The 20,950-nt window shown below is 41.2% G+C and overlaps 2 protein-coding genes across 3 annotated transcripts; both read left to right on the top strand.

Moving 5' to 3' along the window:
- Nucleotides 1-90: 90 nt before the first annotated feature.
- On the top strand, nt 91-9,639 carry LOC110976520 (cytosolic acyl coenzyme A thioester hydrolase-like). 2 transcript variants are annotated; one of them, XM_022229852.2, is made up of 8 exons: nt 91-246; nt 1,003-1,241; nt 2,198-2,318; nt 3,054-3,234; nt 4,251-4,478; nt 5,286-5,495; nt 6,707-6,891; nt 7,523-9,639. In XM_022229852.2, the coding sequence occupies exons 2-8, from the start codon at nt 1,012-1,014 to the stop codon at nt 7,616-7,618; spliced, it is 1,251 nt and encodes a 416-aa protein (XP_022085544.2). In that variant the 5' UTR covers nt 91-246; nt 1,003-1,011; the 3' UTR covers nt 7,619-9,639. The 2 variants fall into 2 exon arrangements, with proteins under 2 accessions (XP_022085544.2, XP_022085543.2); XM_022229851.2 differs by having other exon boundaries at nt 99-246; nt 1,009-1,241.
- A 1,787-nt stretch (nt 9,640-11,426) lies between these two features.
- On the top strand, nt 11,427-20,362 carry ppp1r7 (protein phosphatase 1 regulatory subunit 7). Its single transcript, XM_022229859.2, has 9 exons — nt 11,427-11,502; nt 12,830-12,936; nt 13,434-13,499; nt 14,889-15,019; nt 15,409-15,571; nt 15,891-16,007; nt 16,189-16,293; nt 16,898-16,984; nt 18,171-20,362. Exons 1-9 carry the CDS (start codon nt 11,466-11,468, stop codon nt 18,342-18,344), a joined length of 987 nt encoding a protein of 328 aa, XP_022085551.2. The 5' UTR covers nt 11,427-11,465; the 3' UTR covers nt 18,345-20,362.
- The last annotated feature ends 588 nt before the right edge of the window (nt 20,363-20,950 follow it).

The raw sequence follows: 20,950 nt of genomic DNA on the forward strand, positions 1-20,950 counted from the left end.
GTCTATTTATAGCAGCTCCCTTGCGGCAGTGAAGTAGTCAGCAGTATTCAGTACGGTACCCAGTCTCATCTGCAATTAAGTGCAGTCTAGTCATATGCTGTCGTACGTGTGTAATCGTAACGTTCCGTTATAATTGCTGAAACGCAGAACACGGGTCACAGCTGACCGGCACGGCCATCAATCACGACACAAGTTACAACTTTGAATTCACATCCACCAAATCCTTTGTAAATGTGCATGCATCCCGTAAGTATCATATATCTCCTGTAGGGTTGTGTCCAGGCGTAAATAATTGTTCGAGTGCTCTGCAGACATAGGGATCATGGAAATATTCCAGGATAACTAGGCTTACAAGTTGTTATGTTGTAACTGAGGAGCATGCGCTCACGCATTATTGAATGGGGCTGGCGTGACCGGTCATTTCATGCCGACGCGTTCAGTGTCCGGGAATTAGGGCACGAGTTCCGTATCCACTGTGTCCGGCCGCCGCCACCGCTGCGTAATCGCCACTAAACAACGAATTCCATAAGTTCACCTTGTGTTTTCAGCGAAGACAAAATTGACCTGGGTTAAAAAGTGAAATTGTTGTAGGCCTAGGCGAGGAAAATTCATTGTTACTAGTTAAGTTAGGGCCTTACATGCCTTAGGCCCCCATCCCCAAGTGATTACTTAAAATTCCATTGTATCATTTTAAACCTGATGGTCTTTAGAAAACTTGTATTTTTATCATTTTTGGTCATTTCCAGCATGTCCAAATGTAATTACGCGCAATATTTGTCAGTGTATCAATTGAAATTGAAAAGATGTGATAGAGTGCCAGTGTAAATGATAGGTGAGTGTTTGGGTGCATTATGGTTAAAGAAAGGGGACTTTCATTGTTTCCTTCCCTGAAAATTTTGTTACTTGAGAGCTTTCTTATGCCTTTTCCTCTGAATTTATTATAGCGTCTCATTTCCTATATTATACATGTAACTTATTCACTTATTTTTTTCAAAATGGAAGCAATAGGCAATGCCCATTGGCCACGCATTAATCAGAGTTAGCCTCAGGTGTGGATATTCGTCGTTGGTGTTGGCGAGGGCTTCACACTGCTTCAGAGGGACAGCACAATCCAAAGCTCGGCCTGAGTGGGTGACCGCAGCCGGTAGACTGAACCAGCGGAGTCGAACGACGGCAAGTAGGGTGACGACACCGGCACTGGCGGAAATTAACATGGAGCAGAAATCGGTTGAAGTTTGCAGGTACGTTCTCTTGAGACATTTCCTGATAAAAACTAATAAATTTATGGTTAGCATTTGTAAAGTTAATGACTTTTACCCCTGAGCTAGAAACAGTTACGTGATGGCTACTCCGTAATTTCAGAATAAAATCAATCTGACATCAAAGGTAAAGCATCCAATAACATAACATCATGAAATCAATATGGATATTATAAAAATTGATTTGTAGGTACATGTGGTTTAAGGAAAGAATTCCTACTTGAAAGCTCTGTCTACTAAACAGTCGGTGGATAAATGCTCAGAACTGCATACAGTGTCCATAGCTGCACCTACACCGGGCATTCCTCAGAGTTGAAAGTGAACCAACGTTGTTACCAATTAAAGATGAAATTAAAATTCTACGAATCGTTCCTTTCCCCCTCAAGCAAGAGACCTACCACATAGTATTACAGGGTACAGTTTCTCAGGTTGATGACACCTTTTGTTTGTAAGGCCCACAATCATTTTAAAGTAAAATTAAGAGTAAGTGAGAGTCAGTGAAATTAGATTTTTCACTGTATTTGCTTCCATGTTATGCCATGTTTAAAATGCTGTACATTGAAATCGAAATTTGCAACCTTGAAGAATTTCTTTTTATACAAATCTGATGACCATGTTAATCGTGTGATGACTGGTCATCTGCTGTGGCCGCCACCAATGGCGGAAAACATTGCACTGTGCAGAGCCCCTATTCTGTGTTGGTCATTCCTGACCAAACCCAACACTAGTTTCTGCCATTAACGGGGGTGGTTGGAAATGTCCAGTGAAACGTCACTGGAATTGTCCAAATAGAACAATCAACTCAGCGGGGCTTCAGTTCAGCCAAGGTGGTTAACACCAAACACAGCTCTACAGTGATTGGCTAGTTCCTCTGTAGTCTCTACGCCAGTATCCTCCATCATCCTCATCCATCATACCTCCTTCGATCCGCCCCTCAGGCTGATGGGTCCAGAAGATGCCAACTTTAGCGGCAACGTTCATGGAGGGGTTATCCTCAAGATGATAGAGCAAGCAGGGCTGATTGTATCCACTAGACACTGCAACGTCATGAGAGAGCAGGTAAAGTAGAGTATTTGTAATTATTACAGTTAAATTTTTACAGAAATCAAAATGAGTATTTTTTTTTATTGCCCTAAGTGCTCTCTATTTTGTTTGTTTGTTTGTTGGGGTGTTGGGGGTGTTTGTTGGGTTGCTTGTTTGTTTGTTTGTTTGTTTGTTTTTTGACAATCTCCGTGGATATTATATGGGCTAATAAAAACCAAGTAACACAGGTAAAGACCAAGCAAACTGCAACTCAGATCGAAAATAAAACGAGACAAAATACACTGTGAATCCGGGCCATTGTCAACAATACCTTAGCAGTTTATCTCTTAAGTTGTCTTTTGTTTAGTTTTAAAAAGGAACACTTTTTGACCATGACTTTTAAAAAATTACTGATGAGTACTTGTACTTGGTAAGACTCTGATAAAATCCCCTTGATTAATGCACAGGATTGAAAAATTTGATGTTTTAAAATTCATGATTGATATGATTGGATCATAGAATTAGCCATCACCGTGCTACATGCTGTGTCAAATCATAATCTTAGGGAATGAGTGATAACTGTTTTGCATATGGGTTGCTGCGTGTGACAAATCTGAAAAGTGGCCAACTGGTTTCCGAAAATTGAAATTGCGCAAAATTAATCATTCCTTTGCAGTAGTTTGTTTCCAACACGCCTGTCGCTGACATTGTTTGAAGTTTCATAAACTTTCAAACGTTGTTTTGACTTGACACTGTGTTGAATATCATCAGGCATCGGACACGGACGAGGAGCAGGAGCGGTGCGTTGCCGGCCTGGTGAGGGTCGAGAAGACTGACTTTGTCCAGCCGATGTACATCGGAGAGGTCGCCCAGCTGCATGCCGAGATCACGCACACCGCTCACCACTCCATGGAAGTACAGGTCAAAGTCTGGGCGGAGGACATTCTGAAGGGTTGGTTTACCAAAACCACTCTATAATGGCGATTGACAGCCGATTAATTCTGGAGAATTTCTGTTTAACACCAGTTTCCTAAATGCCGCAAATGTATGGATTAAGGGAGATGCACATGGTTTACAATGTTGACACAAATAATGCATGGCTTGTTCAGTTCTCAAATGACCTCAAACTCTGGGTATATGAGTCTAGATGTGATTTTTCAAGATTTATCATAAAGATCGCATGTTCCCCCCCCCACATTGGTCCAGGGCCCGTCCCCCATAGTTCCCTCCTGCAAAACCAACACACAATGAACCCCCCACAAGAGATGCAGCATGAGCCCTTTATAGACACGCATACTCGGTAATATTCAATTAAAGGGTATCCAAGCTTGTCCCCCCCTCCATTCTGACCTAGCCCCACCCCCACAGGAAAAATCTAGTTCGTTGGTACAGCAAGGGAACCATTTGAATCATCGTGCAAACTTTGCATATTAACCAATGGCAGCTCGTAATCACTGGAGCGAGCACGTGCACAACACAGTCACTAAGAAACTGGATTCTGGCTTGGAGTGGTCCGAACGTCTACTTTGAAATCAAGATAAAGTGTTTTTGTTGAACAAAAAATAAAACAGTTGGTTGATAGATATATGGGTCATTCCATGAGGTTGGGGCACAATTATTTGTGAAGGTGTCCTTGTTACATGGGTAACTTTTACCACCTGTCATGACCTGTAGAGTAGGTCACTTACTCTGTAAAAAATAACACATACCTCTGTATTCAGCCTTGCAAGATGTATAACAATGTCAATTTGGAATTCACACTCAGGGAAATAGCTGTTCATTTTTACGGAACCCATGTAACACTCGACACCGTCACAAATTGTGCCCCAACTGCATGGAATGACCCATATGACCTAGTTTTTCAAGTATGACACTTTGGCCTCTTTGCCAGTTTGTATGGTCTCTGAGTTCACAGACGATCGTCCAATCCCCCCTCCCCTGCCTGATTTCATTTTTCCTTTGTTTCAGGCACAAGAAGGATGACAAACCAAGCGACGCTGTGGTACGTGCCGACCAGCATCAAGACGATGGGCAAAGTGCTTCCCGTGCCCAAGATCACCTACGCCTCCCCGGAGCTGGAGGCGGCAGGCTGGGACCGTTACCACAAGCAACAGGCCGCCCGGCAGAGACAAGGCATAGGACGGACCGTCAGCGTGAGCATGGAGGAGATTGACGAAATGAAGACCGCGGCGAATTGTGAGTTCCAACGCGATGACCACTCTTTGATCGACGGTCGAATTTCCCTGGTAACCTTCGACACAAAATATATCTAGTGTACCGGGCAAAAGGGATTGACGGCTAGCAAATGATCATTGCTCAAATTTGCCCGTTGCTTTGGAATCGTTAGGAGGCCTGCATCTGCACATGCGTTACTTTTGGCTGACAAACATCGCTTTCCTGTTACGAAGTTGACGGATGAAATGCAAAAGGAGCTTTTATTTGTTTGACGAATCATTGACAGCTTTTTAGTGCCTGTTCTTACTACATTTTTGTGTTGCGATAACTTGTAACACATCATCCGGTACATGGTCGAGCCTCTAACAGACTTAATATCCTTTCCAAACTTTCATCAAGTCTTGCCAAGCTGGTAATGTTTTATGCAGAAGAATACGAAGTAGAATTTCTCTGCAGTTCCAATTGAAACTTAATTTTTTGGCAAAGTGCTTGGGGAAATGAAATGTGGCACATGAAGTTTCTTCAGCGTTGCCTACAGTTGGTCAGTCTGCATGATCTTGCTGCACTATCGGCCAGTCCTGTTTGAAATCTTGGCCTTTTTTCCCCCTTGTTGAAACAGTAACCCACAACCATGAATAAGCAAGAAAAGTGGATCTCGATCGACCAATTGTGCCGCGAGATGGACCGATTGGAAACAGATGTTTAAATTTGGTGGAAAGTTTGAAGAAATTATGAAGGATTGCTTTTTACACCTTAATTTTAAAGTGCTACATTCAGTGCCTAGAAAACAAAAATGGTCAAATCTTAAACTTATCATCTCTTATACAGCTATTGAAGAGCACACCGTGCCAAATGCCCAGTCGAGCCTGATTCATTTAGCTGGCGTGACCGACTGCAACTACGCAAATTTCGTGAACGGAGGGGTGACCATGAAACTGATGGACGAGGTGGCCGGGATCACGGCATTTAAGCACTGCAAAACGTCCGTGGTGACGGCGTCCATGGATGCCGTCAACTTTCACCAGCCTATTCCGAGAGGTACGGCACTATCATTTCACAACACACCGCTCGTATAGATTCCTTCCAGTCATTACCTTGAATTTTACAGGTCAAATTTGCCTTTTTATTCGATACAAAAAGACTTTCAATTGTGAAGTATATTATGTTTTCAAAATGTACCTTTTCGGAGATGCAATTCATCGTCACAAAATAGCAATTTTTGGAGCTACAATGTGGTTGTAACTGCTAATTCTGATCAAGTATAAACGTCATGTTTTTCCGGAGTAAATTGTTGAGCTTTAAGTGATTCAAAAACACATTCTGCCGAGATTCCATCAAGGGCAAGAAACTTTCCAAATGAGATTCTTAGTTGGTAGTTGAAAATTCATCAGATTTTTTTTAGATTCAAGTTTGAAGGTCATGTGTGGAAAAATGTTTCTTTTCACTACAAGCCTTGAAAATGCACCATTGCATTTTGTTCAATTGTAATTTTTGTTGGCCCTGTAAGGTATTTTGGCACCATTTTGGTTTGTAGACAGATGGGTAATTCCAGAAATTAGGGATCCAAAAGTGTGACATTTTCGTGCCCCTGTTACATCTTATCTTTTTTATTTGTCATGGAGATATCACCGGAATTGATTTCAAACAACCCCCATGTATCACTATTTGTTTGGCAGGTAATTTGCATTAATTTATCCCTCTGGGAAATCAGAAAATGTGTTCTGAACAACCAAATCTTATGTCAGATGTGACAGGGTCACGAAAAAAAATGGTCCCCTTATTTCTGGAATTACCCAGATGCAAATTTACTTATTTTTGAACAAAAAACCTGTTTATTCCAGAAATTGGTGCCACCAAAATGCTGTTTTTTTATATTTTGCTTGCCTAAATATTTTCTTTCCATTGGTGATTTATTGCAGTGAGTACATGGTAAATAAACCATGGAGCAAATCTTTCCGAGAAATATTTTCAGTGACAAAGTTTATTTTGTTGATAACTTGAACGCAAAACCATAAACTGAACAGTGTTTTTATTCCTGGATCAACCTCACAGTAACGGCGCCCTCAGTTCTTTTGAAGGGCGAGGACAATGCGAAATGTTTGAAAAAAAGTGCAAGTTATGGAACACCGGGCTCTCTAAAACGGATGCCCCGTAGTTCTCCAAATGAAGAAGAAGAGTGTAAAATCACACAAAAAGTGTGTCTGAGAAATGTTCCATGCACTGATCCCTTGACTTCGCATTCCGCACAGGTGCCGTAATGCACGTCATCGGGCGGCCTACTTTCTCCAGCAATCGCTCCATCGAGATTGAGGTATTCGTGGACATGGAGACCATGTTCCACGGTCACGCCACCGAGCAGAGAGCTGTCCACGCCTTTTTCACTTTTGTCTCGCTCGGAAACAAGAAGCAGATACTTCCCGTCCCGCAACTCAAGGTAGATCAACTTCCGTCCCTCATGCTGCTCTCATGCTGCACTGAACATTGAAAGTTTCCTATATTTATCAGACGTTGATGTGGACAGATCTAGGCGGAGTCCAAAATTAGTAATGAATTGACACAATCAGCAGGTATTAAATTTTTTTTCTTTCATTGCTTGCTTTTAAGTAAGCGAGTTTATCTTCATTTCACGATCTTTTTAGGCACATATATCATACAGCAGTGTCTTGTTTAAAAGTGTTTTCAGATTTTGGTCCTCTGTCGTCCATTTAATCAAATCAAACAGCTGTCCAAATAATTTAGAAATTGAATGATTAATTCTTTCATGAAGTTCTCAGTGTTCTGAATACTAAAATTCTTTTTTGAACAATACGAAACACAGCCAACCATATATAGAGTTGTCATTTTTATTTAAGTTTGTGAGTTCAAAAGGAGACTGGACCACTCGTGTCACATGGGTAAATTTATGAATATTGATGCTACATGGGAACTAGACTTCTTCAAACACAGATAAATTCCTGGACTACACTTGCAACCCTCTCATTCCTGAGACTGATACCCGGCCCTACTTTTCTTGGTTATTTTGTTCATGTCGCATGCAAATTTCCTTCCCCTCGATTTCTTCACAGGTCAAGACAGAGGGTGAAATTGCCAGGTTTCAAGAAGGACTGGCTAGGTACGAGGAACGCAAACAGGCCCGGTCCAAAGAGAAAACCCAGGCCTAACCCACAAGCATTAACAAGTCCCGAAGCTCAGGATAAGTTACACTGTTCGATTAATTTAAAAACTGCTCTTGTTTTCGGAGAAAAAAAAGTATACATGTATGTCCTTTTTAGTTTGAAATGTCAGTAAATAGGTGCAAGCACATGCTACCGGATAATTTGGTTCAACGGATTTATCTTTAGGCAACTTTGAGCCATGACTGTAGTTTAGTGTGGTTTGACCAACATCACTCAAACGATGGATGGTTAACCATTTGGAACCAGACTCCAGCTTTCATCACTCGTTATCTCTAGTCTATTTAGTAATTGAGCACTGAGGGAACCATTGGCACGAAAATATTTGTCTGAGATGGCAGAGACGGTAAATACAACAAGAGATGCGACCAACGCTAGAAAATAAGAGATGATGGGATTTTAAAAAAGAATTCAAGTAGAGTTGTTCGAGTTGGACTGTATTGTAAACAAGCTCTTGTACTAGTCTTCGTTCCAAGACGTTGCTGTAGTTTATTCTGTCATCACGAACCATCACTGTTAGAGGGCACTGTCCCTACATGAACTGCTATCTCTTGAAGTCAGAAATGAATCCAGGTGAAGAGAGTGCCCTCTCATGTCTGAATTAGTCCATTTCAGCTCAAAGCAATGTGTAGGTCTTGGAACCAGGACTGCGTAAGAACACATGCGTTGGTTAGAATCAATTGATCAATGGTCGAACTTTCATTCAAGTTCAGATGTACCGTACATGCTTTCGAAGGGGACTGAAGTCCAGTCTAAACTTGAATACTGATAATTATTCACATATTTATTATATTTACAAACTGTACTGAAAAATCAGAAATAAGAAAGTTCGAGGCTGCTGGGTTAGTTAAACAGTACTGACAAGAAATGTCTACCCTATAAAATGCTTCTTTTGAACAAAAGTTAACCATGCCATATAACCGGCATTTTGCATAATTAACTATTCAGTGTTGTACGGTTTTATGGTGTTATGTGAAAGATTGTACGGTGTTTTCTTTTTAAATCAGCGTTACATTGTAGTTGTGTTTTTCCAGTCAGATAATCTCAACAGTCATATTTGAAGTTTCAGTTGTGACTGTGTAGAGGTTTATAATACTATAAATTGTAGTCTAAACAAGGTCATTTTTGGAAATACTTTATTACAAACAGAGAGCAATAAATGTCTTTCACGCACTAGATGTATTTAAAAAAAAAGAAAATTCAGTCAAACGTTTATTGTATTTAGCAACACACTTTTTTTATGGACCAATTTTAGCAACACATTTAGTTGTCTGTGATGGTTGTCTTTCGAGTACTCGAGTAAGAATTATTCATAATTTCAAACTGTAAAAGAGATAGTTTGTTAATATGTGATCAGCGTTGAATTGGGAAAAGGGGAGTCTATCACTGACAAGGCAGAAGGATTGCGGCATTAGCTCATTTGTAAACTTTAATATCTTCTATGAATCGCTAGTTACATAAATTTTGAATTTTTAACAAGTCTACAACTTTTCGGGTCGTCGTTATAAATCAAAAACAACACCAACTTAACTATCCACCTTTTGCTTCAGGAGCACATCGTCTGGTTTGTTAGATTTGATGCCAAAACGGCGTTTACAAATATTTTATTCTCTTGCAGAATAATTTAAAGAACAACTTTAGAGTCATAAAGTAAACTTTACATTTGATGCGGTGGTATTAAGAAGTAGCCCGCGTTTTTGTGTTTTAAATTTGGCCCAACCCTTGCCTCTAGCATATCCAGGGACTCAAAAGTGTTATACCGCCCCTTGTATTATGATAACGTAGTTAATTGTAGCATATGATTGTATGGACCATATTGAAATGTTATAGTTTCGTTACGCAGTGCTTAAAGATTTTTATGTTGCATTTTGTCAAATGGTTATTTTATGATTTTTATGTTGCGTTTAATTTGTCAAATGGTTATTTTTATTCAACTAGCAACTGAAATCGCACAACTTGTTGTCAGTGGATTACGTAAAAAATATATATCAATTGTTCCTCTTTCTGGAGAGACTTCTTGTCGTCCGTCTTTCGTAGGCCCAGTGTTCCGTGATAGGCCGTATTCCGCCCAAGGCATTGTGATTAAAACTCACAGCGCTCAGGATGAGCCTTTATTGACCATTGATTGGCGCGCAACCAACCTCCATGTAGCCGGATGTCCGGATTGGCTTCCCAGGCTACAAGACGTCATCATGAATGTACGTTCCATCCTGCTGTCCAACAGCCAATGAGTCATAGGGCCTATTCATCTTAAAGCTGCAGTAAATGTTAAAGGACGCATCTCAATTACCGCAACTTAATTTTTGTCCGACACAGAGGAGCTGCGCGATACATTAAAAAACGGATAAAATATTACGGGTCGGTGAAAGCCAAATTTATTCACACATTGTAACAAAACCTCAAAGTCGCAATTCACCAGTCGTGTTCAATTTGACAAAAGCGCGGTATGATGAACATAACGCTCAGGCTGTTCCCCGCATGGTGCATTAAAAAGGTACATGTAAATCTGAATATTCATATACCGAACGTAACTTTCGGCCAATGACGATTACAGCCTTGGTAGTGTTGCCCAATCATATTGCTTGTTCTGAAGAATTGGAAGAAGTAAGCTACGTGTATCAAAGCTAGAGCATCGATTCCAGTTGAAATCTCATGAGTGTGTTCCAAAAGTTTCTCTTGAATCCTAAACTTTCATTTCCAGTGTTGTACCTCTGAAGTTGAACAATCGGTAATCACTGAATAAAAATCAGAAAGAAACTTATTGCAATGCATCCATTTACATAAATGGCCGAATGAGAATTATGTGATGCAAGTAGGTGTCGCCTCAAGTTTTATTTATTACGGTGAGTTTATTAATCCTGAGTTAGTGTCACAAAATCAATTAAAATAATGACAGACTGTTCAAAAATAAGTAAAACGGTAAGGCAAGCAGGACCTGACTACGATGAGACGTAGTCCGGTTCTCTAAGATTTCTTAATTTCTTTTATCATGTTTCCGAAAAGAACAATTGTTACGAGGAACAAATTATTGAGCAATCGGGGCCGACCTGCCATCCCATGGAGCTCTAAATAAGCCGTCCATAATGTTGCATTCACAAAAAAATGATGTCAGCTTCATTGAAGACATCTTCATCCAGTCATGAATTGTCAGAAAATAAACATCTTGGAAGTTACCCTCAGAAGGCATATCCAGTGATGTAGTCGAGCACCAAAACTCGAGTACCGAGTTTTCCAAGTACACACAGTGCCGAGTACAGGCCAAGTCCGAGTGAGCCAAAAATCCGAGATTTAGTTTCTTAGAGTCCGAGTACGCGGGCCAAGTGCGAGTACAACTTTTGAGTACATCCGAGTACAATTGTACGACTAAAACATTATGGAAATTTGCATTGTTAGTTAAAAAATGTACACAAGCGATACTGCGAGCGCTGCCAAGTGCCAACACCCATTCACGAATACTCGATTTACAGAGTCAATAAAAATACTGTGTGACTTATAATGTGTAACTTACACTGTGAAATTTGTGGTCAAAGTTTAGTATCGAAAAATTAGTATGGAAATTAAATTCCAATTTCTTTTGGAGTACTGCGCGACTGGGATCGAGTAAACCAAGTACGATTTGCCGAGTTTGAGTGCAAAATTACTAGTACTTGTTTTTTCAAGTACTTATGATCGAATACGGGCCAGGCGCCCTCCGTGATGTAAATATGATGTAACGTCCATGTACTTTCCGTCCACAAATAAAAAAAATGATGAAGCGACCAGTAGCAAATTGATGCGTGTGTGAGTGTGGCTTTTCAGGGCCACCATATGAAGGCGGAGCTATTCAAGTTTCAAGATGGCAGAGAACGTCAACCTGGTGGAAAGCGGTGAACGTGAGAAACTTTCAAAATAAAACTTTTACTGTTCTTGTTTTCAAATCAAGCGTGAAGGCGCAGTGTAATATTTGGCAACGAAACGAGAGCACAAAATTCTCGGGAAAACTGTCCATTTTTCCGTAATAAGCGTTAATCATGTTTATTAGGCCTGACACTGACATCGATCAAGATCGCATGCCTGACGTTAGACAACGTTATTGCTAGAGCAATCAGCCTAGCTTAGGCCCAATGTAAGGCCTGCATGGTTGAGTGCACAGTACATGGGTCATGATCTCGTGTTAAAAAAAAAAACACGAGTCACACTTCGTGATATTGCCCCAGTCTGCACTGTGGCCCTGTTGCCATGGAAATTATGTATTCGTATTCAGATCGCAGCATCTCGTTGGGCAAAACTGAAGTGTCCGGAATTTGGGCTAGCGCTCTGTCATTTGTCACCACAGCACTAAAAAAAAAAAAGCTCGGAGATCATGTCGCCTATACGGGGACCCTGTTCGTATAATAGGCTTAGAATGGGGAAATACATTTCAATTTCTGGACCCAACTAGGCAAATGGCGGCTAGCTATTATTAAGTTCAGGGTCCCATACGTGGATTCAGTGAATCTGTTGCTAGGCCTATGTACATGTATTGAAGAAGAGGGTCAATTTTATTGAAAGAGGACCAGGTTTCAATTTTTGACATGTTGAGGTCAATTATAATATCAATAAGGTAAATATTGTCACTTCTTGTCAGTGTTAATGGGCTACACATGACACAAGGAGGGATAACATTCACATGGCTGGTTATGCCTATCAAAAATCAATTTTTCTTGCAGTTTACAATTCTTAATTCACAAAAACAGGGTGAGCATAAAATTTGCCTTTGATTTCATTCCTTTTCTGACCTTTTTTGTGATTACAAAATTAGAGTGGTCCTGAAATACAAAAACCCCCAAAACTCCTAGTCCTTTTTACATCAAATTTGGTAAAATTCCCGCAGTTGTCAACGCAGCAACGTTTAGAGGAAATTTGTGTAGGCTGCCATAGTATACATAGGCTCTGTCTGAGATTTTTTTAGAAAGAAACAACGTGAAATCCATGGTATGTAACCGTGTTTTATTCCCTGGGGAAATACACGTGTTAGATATGTGTCAGTAGATTTTTGAGAGTAATTTCCAAGAATATTGGAATGTTGTCTTTTATAGGAAGAATTCCTTGTTGGATCATCTCAATTTCCTGTTTGTCATAAAAACCCACAAGTTAAAACAGAATAAACTTACTGATTACTTGTGACATTCACAAACTGTGATGCTCAAATCTGGAATTCCTTCCTCTTTCCCTGTGTAGCAAATTTTGTTTCTGATGAAGAATCTGAAGAGGAATCTTCAGGCCCTGGGGTGGAGGAAATTCCTGCCAGGACTATACCACCGTTTGAACTTAACCCAGATGATACCGTAAGAATGGAAAAAAGGTTTTGCCCGGTTAAATGCAATGTAGCTCATCTACATGTTTGTACATAAATGACAGTTTGAAAGTGCTATGTTCTAGTTGCATCGGTCCCAGCAATAACTGGGACCGCCCAACTATTGCCCTGCTGTTAGGCCACCCGATCGTGGTTAGCAAATTCCTATACAAAAATTTCTCAACCTTCAGGTTATTACAGCTCACAGCTGACGGAATTCTTCTGGGCTAAACCTGGCATGAAACAAGCAAAACTAAGGCATCCTCTGAGAGACTTTGCCACAGTTAGGCCGGCCCAGTTATAGAACCACAGTTGGGACGTGCCCAATTATAGTTGGTACCAACACTCTATGTGTGGTGTGGCAATTATACAGGTGATGCTACATTGTGTTATGGTCACCGCTTCTGTCAGTGATAAATTAATGTGTTGCTGAACCCCTAGCGATTTTGCTGGTTTTGATTGTGACGGACTCCATCTGTGTTTTTGTAGGATGTTGATTTGAACCACAGACGGATTGACAGGATTGAAGGATTTCACGTCCTCAGACAAGTTGAGGTAGAGAACATCTTTATTCAGTTGACTTGTATTGACAAATGAAGAGATTGCTAAATAACAACGTATAGGATGTGATCAGAAGATGTCAAAGTACATGTACTTCGTAATAGAGTTTTTGTGTTGCTGGCATCTCCATGGTGTCTCTGAGGCTTTTTGTTTGGTTATTTTAATTTAGTTACAACGAATGCACAAAAGGTTTACCCAAACCTGTCCCAGTGGTACAATCCTCACACAAAGCCATGGCTGGGGACGGCTCTCAGTATGAAGGGGTTAAAATATCTGCGAATTTTCAATCTCCACTCTTGCCAATGTTCGACTGTTGTCATCATTTCGATTGAGTTTTGGATGCTGGTTTTGGGTGTTTTAGTCGTGACCATCACAAGACCAGATGAAAGCATACACAAGACCATGCACAGACCAGTCACGAGTGACAGTGTGAACAATGACAAAGGAATGCTTTTGTTGCAGTTCATTTGAATAGCTTGTGACTTGAATTCAGACTTGAGGTCTTATGCTGGTCTTGTGAAGGTCTTAAGTGGTTTTGTGCTGGTCTTGTGAAGGTCCTAAGTGGTCTTGTGCTGGTCTTGTGAAGGTCTTAAGTGGTCTTGTGCTGGTCTTGTGAAGGTCTTAAGTGGTCTTGTGCTGGTCTTGTGAAGGTCTTAAGTGGTCTTGTGCTGGTCTTGTGAAGGTCTTAAGTGGTCTTGTGCTGGTCTTGTGAAGGTCTTAAGTGGTCTTGTGCCGGTCTTGTGAAGGTCCTAAGTGGCTTTGTGATTGTCTGTTGAAGGTCCTAAGTGGTTTTGTGCTGGTCTTGTGAAAGTCTTAAGTGATCTCGACTAGTAACACTGAGCTCCACATTTTTTCTCAGACTACTTTCCAATCCGGTTTGTAAATGTGACGTCACTCCAGTTTAAACCACGCCCACTGCACATGCACTGCGCATAGAGTTACATGCATTGATTGCCATTTACACGGAACCATGGAACCAGAAGTTAGCGCGCAACTTCAGCAATCGTCTGATGGGAGCTTGCAAATCGTGGCATGCCCGCCTTTGTGACGAAGTCACTTACGAACCGGATATCAAAGTTTCAAAGGATTGTCTACTACCTACATGTGCATGATGCTTCGGTCCTTTCCCATGACATTGGTGGATGCACGTTGGGTCACATTGGTCATTGAAAATGCCCTGTACATGGATATCGGGTCCGATTTGGGCTCAGAGTTTTCAAAGTTGATGCACCTCTGACCTGCCTGGCACTAACAGCAGACATTGTTCACTATCGAGGCTTTCCTGGATTTGTTGACTTTTCTCCGTCTTCTCGGTAAAGTGAAATTTGGAGGTTGAAATGATATAATTCCAGAGCTTTTTTTATTTTAATGTTGGATGTCCAGACTCTTTGCCTGCGTCAGAACTTGATCAAGAAATTGGAGAACCTGGAATCCTTGACCACACTGACCGAGCTCGACGTGTATGACAACGCCATCACCACCATTGAGAACCTCGGTGCACTGGTTAATTTGAAGTAGGTGCAGTAACGCACATGTCCCCCCTTTAATATGTTAAATATAGAAAGATCTAATGCCGTTCCACTGGACTTTTCTGATTGTCTCCTTCAAGTGAGTTTTGTAAAGAGCAAGTGCTCATGGGATAGTGACTCCATGCAAGATTTATCACAGTGCCTACTGCCATTGGCGGGGGCCACCGCAGATGATCATAAGAGCATGACCGTGGTTACTGGGTTCTTCTGTAAACATTTGAATTTGTTTTTTCCCTGGTTTCATGCGCTTGGAAACCAACGTCATGGTTCATAAGGGTTTCGGGAGCATTGGCCGTATAATTTTGACACAAATGTTTAAGCATTTCAAATCATTCAGAACTCGTAACTGACTAAAATTTGATGATACCTTGCAGAATACTGGACCTGTCTTTCAACAAGATCCGCAAGCTGGAAAACCTGGACAGCCTGGTGAATCTGGTGAAGCTCTTTGTCATCAACAACAAGATCTCCACAATCGAAAATGTCAGCCACCTCAGCCAACTGACGATGTTGGAGCTCGGCGACAACCGAATCCGGGTAAATATGAGTCGTCTCGTAGAATATTGCCTAAAAACTCAAACAGCCGTGATCGAGCCAGCTGGGATTTATTTTGGGCCTAAAAGCTTGATTTTAGGAAAAGATAGGAGGTGGACAATTTGACAGTATTGGAATGCCATGTTGACACTTTTGACACACTTTAAAAATGGTGTTGTATGAATAGTTTTAATCGTGTCCTGCTTTTAGCGCCAACTTTCAATTGCCTTTCAAATTTTTTCAGAACTACTTTTTTCTTTGCTGTTTGTGAATGTTTCTGAGGTTGGTAACAGAAGGCGCTGTCGCGTTCTTCTTTGTCCAGAAACTGGAGAACTTGGACGCGCTGGTGAATCTAGAGAGTTTATTCGTGGGGAAGAACAAGATCTCAAAGCTAGAGAACCTTGGAAGTTTAAAGAACCTCAGAGTGCTCAGCATACAGGTATGTAATATCAGGCTTGTAGGAAAGGTCCTAGTTAGTTCCTCCTTCTAACCATCAAACCTATCTCTTGACAGTGTCATCTGAAAAGCCACAACCCTACAAAAACCAAAACCCAACTGACTGAACCTAATCCATTTTCCCAAGTACATTTCAGTGAATGGTCTTTAATTCCTTCCTTCAGAGTAATCGTATCGTCAAGCTAGAAGGTCTGAAGGAACTGGAAAATCTGGAAGAGTTATACATCAGTCACAACGGTATCCAGACGATCGAGAATCTAGACCAGAATGTAAGTTGCAGGGAATGGAATAATAGTCTGGGGCAAAACTGTGCACTTATTGATATCTGCTGGCTCTCGGGGCCCATTTACACAGGTTGCAATTAAAAAAATGTCAAACACAGTGGTTCCCTGTGGGGACCGTTCACACCGAGAGCGGACAAACTCTGTGATAAGGCAATGAACTTCAGTTTTCTAAAATTGTACGTGCATACCGTTTTCTTTCACCGTATTCAGTCATCACCTGACTTTGTAAAGAGGCCATTAATTATTTCAGATGTCAAAATCCACCGGCCGCTTTTGACAGTTTGCAGGATTGAGAAAGATCTCTAGTCTCACAGCACTGCTTACAGAATGAGGGTGGATGACTTTTCAAGTGTGTCTTTCAATTTGTTTTTCCAATTCCAGTAAAAAAATTAATTCTGAAACGTTATACATGTATTAACATTTGCCAGCGCAACTCTGTTAAGAACTGTAAAACTCTGACGGAAAGCAAGCCAAGGGATGATAGCTCAACTGGTTCAGACGACTACTTGGAACAAGCCTACAAAAGTTGGGTGCGTTGCTCTATCTAGCACAGGGATGTGATACATTGTGGAATTGTTTTCCTGTATAGGTCAAACTGACCACCCTGGATCTGGCCGGTAACCGGATATCCCGTCTAGAGAACATCAGCCATCTCGTATTGCTGGAAGAGTTTTGGGTGAGCTTTGGTCAAATTGACTTGTACCCCCCAACAACTTGCCCTGCGCGGTGCAGGACTGAAATGAATTGGTTTGTTGTAAGGCCATCATGAATTGATGTACAATTGATAAAACAGGTCATTGTCGCCGTCTTTTGAATTTGCACCAATTTTACGTAAACAACTTGAAGACTAGTGTTTTCTAATCAAGTTCGATGATGAGCTTCAACCGGTTTATTTAAAGGGACCATGAAATCAAAAATATTTTACTAAATTGTACTAAAACCCTTGAAAATGTACCTCCGGGTTTCAATTTACCTGCTTTAAAATTTTTCTTTGGCAATTTTAACCCAAATTTTGGCGCTTTGTCGGTTTTATGCTAATGGTTTGCATGTTCATGAGCAAAACTACAATGTCATCCAAGGCGCCCTGATTTGTGCACAGAAAATTTCTAGATTTTTTTAAACACTGCCATCTTAGATTAATTTCTTTTGGCAATTTTTTGGAAATTAACCTTTTCACTGGAAATGTTTCAGATAGCAAATTTGAAGTTCACAACTTGAACATGAAAACATAAACTGAACCACGTGTTCCTTGATTAACATCTAAGGAAAAGCGCCCTCACTTGACCAGAAACTTTGGAATGTTTAAAAAGTGCACTTTTCAGTTTACGTATTAACTCAAAAAAATGTCAAACAGTCTTCATACTTTGAAGAAGAGTACAGAGATACACAAAAAGTGATTCAAAGAAAAATTTATTTCATGGACCCTTTAAATATTCACACCTCAACCCTAAACCTATTGTGCAATTCATGTGACAGATTTGACCTTCTAAACATCAAACGATACCATCACATTATGCAAATAATGAATTTTTATATGAGTCCAGTGGTAAGAATGATTGTACAAGGTGACAGGTGGAATGTTCCATTTCCATGAGGTAGAGCCTCCTGAATGAAGTCCTGCATCATCTGAATAAATCCTTGCATCACTGCGAGTTTAGAAATTTCTTTGGACCAAACTGTTGAACTTCCATTAACAGCAGAATGGAACTTCCATTTTGGCTGTGTCAGTGTGCCGTGCGTTCAGATGAATAATTCAGTGTCACATGATCGACGATCCATCAATCAGATGATAAGGATTTATTCAGACTTTGTGTCATGAACAATAGCTGCATGTGGTGTCTTTATTCATCTTTCCTGAACAGTTTAACAACAATCGGCTAGACCACTGGCCCGATGTGGACCAGCTGAAGGGCGCCACCACACTCCAGACCGTGTACTTTGAGCACAACCCCATCGCCAAAGACCCAATGTACAGGAAGAAGATCAAGCTGGCCCTTCCCTCGGTTACGCAGATCGACGCAACCTACACCAGGTAGACAAACCCTCGCCAGAGGAAAAAAAAAAAATAGCCGTTGTTCACTTTGAGTAGTTTGAGAACGTAGACCGATCAGAAGATATCAGCCGGCTTGCAGTGGCGGCCTGAACACACACATTCATCATGAGGTCTTCGTCAGGGTTTCCAGAGGCAGGGGCGTCTCGGCGTCTGTTGAACACCCTGTTGGCCAGTTTCGGTACCTTACTTTGCTCACGGATGCCCGTGAAAGAAACAAAATTTCAACAAATTCGGCGCCCCGTTTGTCATTCGGATGCAGATGTTGACGCCTCGTTTCCCATTGCTGGGCAAAACCGTGATCTCCGTCATAATCCCAAACTTAAAAACACTCCAAAAGTTCTGTCAGATACTTGATATGGAGTCCTCGTATGACAGCTTCTCAAAGGCAGATCTGTCATTCGTAATGGTGCTGTTTTCTAACAAAACGTGTGCCCGCGATGGAGGCTGGCAACTTTGCATTGAATGCAATCGTGGAAGATATCAGAGTTGACCTCAACGGTGGTACACGCCACACACTACATTTTGTTTTTATTTCCCATGTACGACAGTACATGTACGGTGAAAAACGGACATCTGAATGTTTGCATGAATTTGTACCAAAAAAATGCTACCAAAACGTACATTTACATCTTAACGAGTATATTCACTGACCAGAACTGAAGTGTGCAAATATAGAAGTAAAACTTACAGAAGAGACAGACGTGGATAGTTATCGTTCTCTGCTTACCATTTACACGTAGAAATAAAATAAGGTACAAATAAGTTGAGCAAGGGAATTTCTTGGATTATGGGCAAAGTGCCCCAACCTTGTAGAGCGTTCGTTGTGAAGTGTTCATGTTGTTGAATTGGACGTATTTAAGTCTTAAAACAGAAGAGCTTCTTGCCAGCATGTTAACGCACTCGGCGCTAATGTGCTGTAGCGTACCTGTTTGTTTTTTAGACACTGTATAAAAAGTTGTCCGCTTACATGTGCATGTACTCCCCGATATTGGCTGGATTTGCCTGAAGGCGGGCTCATACTTCAGGCGAATGCACACAAGCGAAGTGGATTTGACGTCACGGACTGTTTGTCGTGGTATCCGCTCGAGTTGAAATGCATTCAACGTTTGTGAATTTGCAGCGAGGATGACACGTTGTCGTTTGCCTTTGTTCCAAGTATGAACCCGGCGTTCAGTCGGCATGTCTGCTGGACAATAACATGCACTTTGACAGCAAAAATGCAGTGCTGGGCCGAAATTCGTACGGGCGTGGAACGGAACACATCGCCGTACAGACGTACAGTAATTTGTAGGGCAGACTGTGCAACTCTCCCAGGACTCCAACTAGTGTTGTATTCCAGCCCACCACGTGTCCTTTCAGAAGTCCCTAAACGAGCCCAGTCAGAAGTAACAGGGTTAAACAATGACAAAAGGATGCTTTTGTCACAGCCGATTTGAATAGCTTGTGAATTGGCCTATGACCGAATGATAGTAATAGTCACTTCTTATATAGCGCATATTACGGAATGTCTTCTTGCACTGTTTTATCATTATCCCTGCACACTGGGCTCACACATCATCTGAACATGCCTGAAACCATCTCAGCTCCCTGGGGAGTATACTAGCCCGGTGCTGCCATTTCGGTGCAAACTGCTATAAAACACTACCGTGTCTGCCCTCACGGGTACCCATTTACTCCTTGGTGGAGAGAGGCACATAGGGGTCGAGTGACTTGCCCAAATCACAACATGAATATGGACTCGTAAACAACATTGACTCCAACAGTAACCAACGGCATGTCAGTGTGCATCATGTGCGAATCATCGCTCAAGAAGGAAGGACATTGGTCACAATAACGTCACACGAACTCGAGTCAATGTGACAATGTATGTGAACAATGATTTTTTTCCATCCTATGTGGAGTATTGTACAGGACTTGTATTTCTACTTAAAGTTTAAAACCAGAGGGTTGTTTGTGTAACGGTGGTGGATTAACACTAGTTGGCAAGATTTTCAAGGTTAACGCAATTGTGCAAAGATTTTGTCTATTCCGAGTTATTCTTATTTCCCTCAGAAAGATTGATGGTGTTTGAGACGCATTTTCCCTCGATCCATGGTGGTTTTTTTTCCACTTTAGATGCTATTTTGGCCGAAGATTTTGAGTTTTGAAATCGAGCAAGATATAACGAGCCACTGTTTACAGACACCTCAAATACTGAATACATTAGTTCCCACTGCAGCGTATTTTCAACACTGGGTTTTGTTCATTTTTAGATTTTTTGACACAATGCCGAGACGATTGTTAGTCAGATTTATGATGTTTGAATGTTTGTGCTTCATCACCACAACAGGTAAGCAGAGGTAGAAAAGGATTCATATCCTTGGAATTTAAACTGGACTCAGGTGCAGATGATCCCTGTTAACCCCTTGACGACGGGAATTTCTTTCCGAAAGCCGACTCCAAGAATTCCAGCCTCGCTTGGCCACGAAGGCCACCTGCCAAACTGCAAATTCTCGGTTTGTGGCCCTGCGTGCTCTGCACACTTTGAATTACATGATGAAACGGCTGATTGTTCGGTGGCATACGGGCTCTACTCAAGCTTCCACATTC

The sequence above is a fragment of the Acanthaster planci genome, linkage group LG16, assembly GCF_054643075.1.
Source record: "Acanthaster planci isolate LZ-2023a linkage group LG16, COTS_SCS, whole genome shotgun sequence".
Lineage (NCBI taxonomy): Eukaryota > Metazoa > Echinodermata > Asteroidea > Valvatida > Acanthasteridae > Acanthaster > Acanthaster planci.

What these genes read in the sequence shown, in the direction of transcription:
- LOC110976520 (XM_022229851.2), top strand. An exon ending in GCAACGTCATGAGAGAGCAG is followed by an intron (nt 2,319 to 3,053) that starts GTAAAGTAGAGT and finishes GAATATCATCAG; the next exon opens with GCATCGGACACGGACGAGGA. An exon ending in AATGAAGACCGCGGCGAATT is followed by an intron (nt 4,479 to 5,285) that starts GTGAGTTCCAAC and finishes TCTCTTATACAG; the next exon opens with CTATTGAAGAGCACACCGTG.
- ppp1r7 (XM_022229859.2), top strand. Translation starts at nt 11,466, where the DNA reads ATGGCAGAGAACGTCAACCTGGTGGAAAGCGGTGAAC. An exon ending in CCTGGTGGAAAGCGGTGAAC is followed by an intron (nt 11,503 to 12,829) that starts GTGAGAAACTTT and finishes TTCCCTGTGTAG; the next exon opens with CAAATTTTGTTTCTGATGAA. An exon ending in TCAGAGTGCTCAGCATACAG is followed by an intron (nt 16,008 to 16,188) that starts GTATGTAATATC and finishes TCCTTCCTTCAG; the next exon opens with AGTAATCGTATCGTCAAGCT.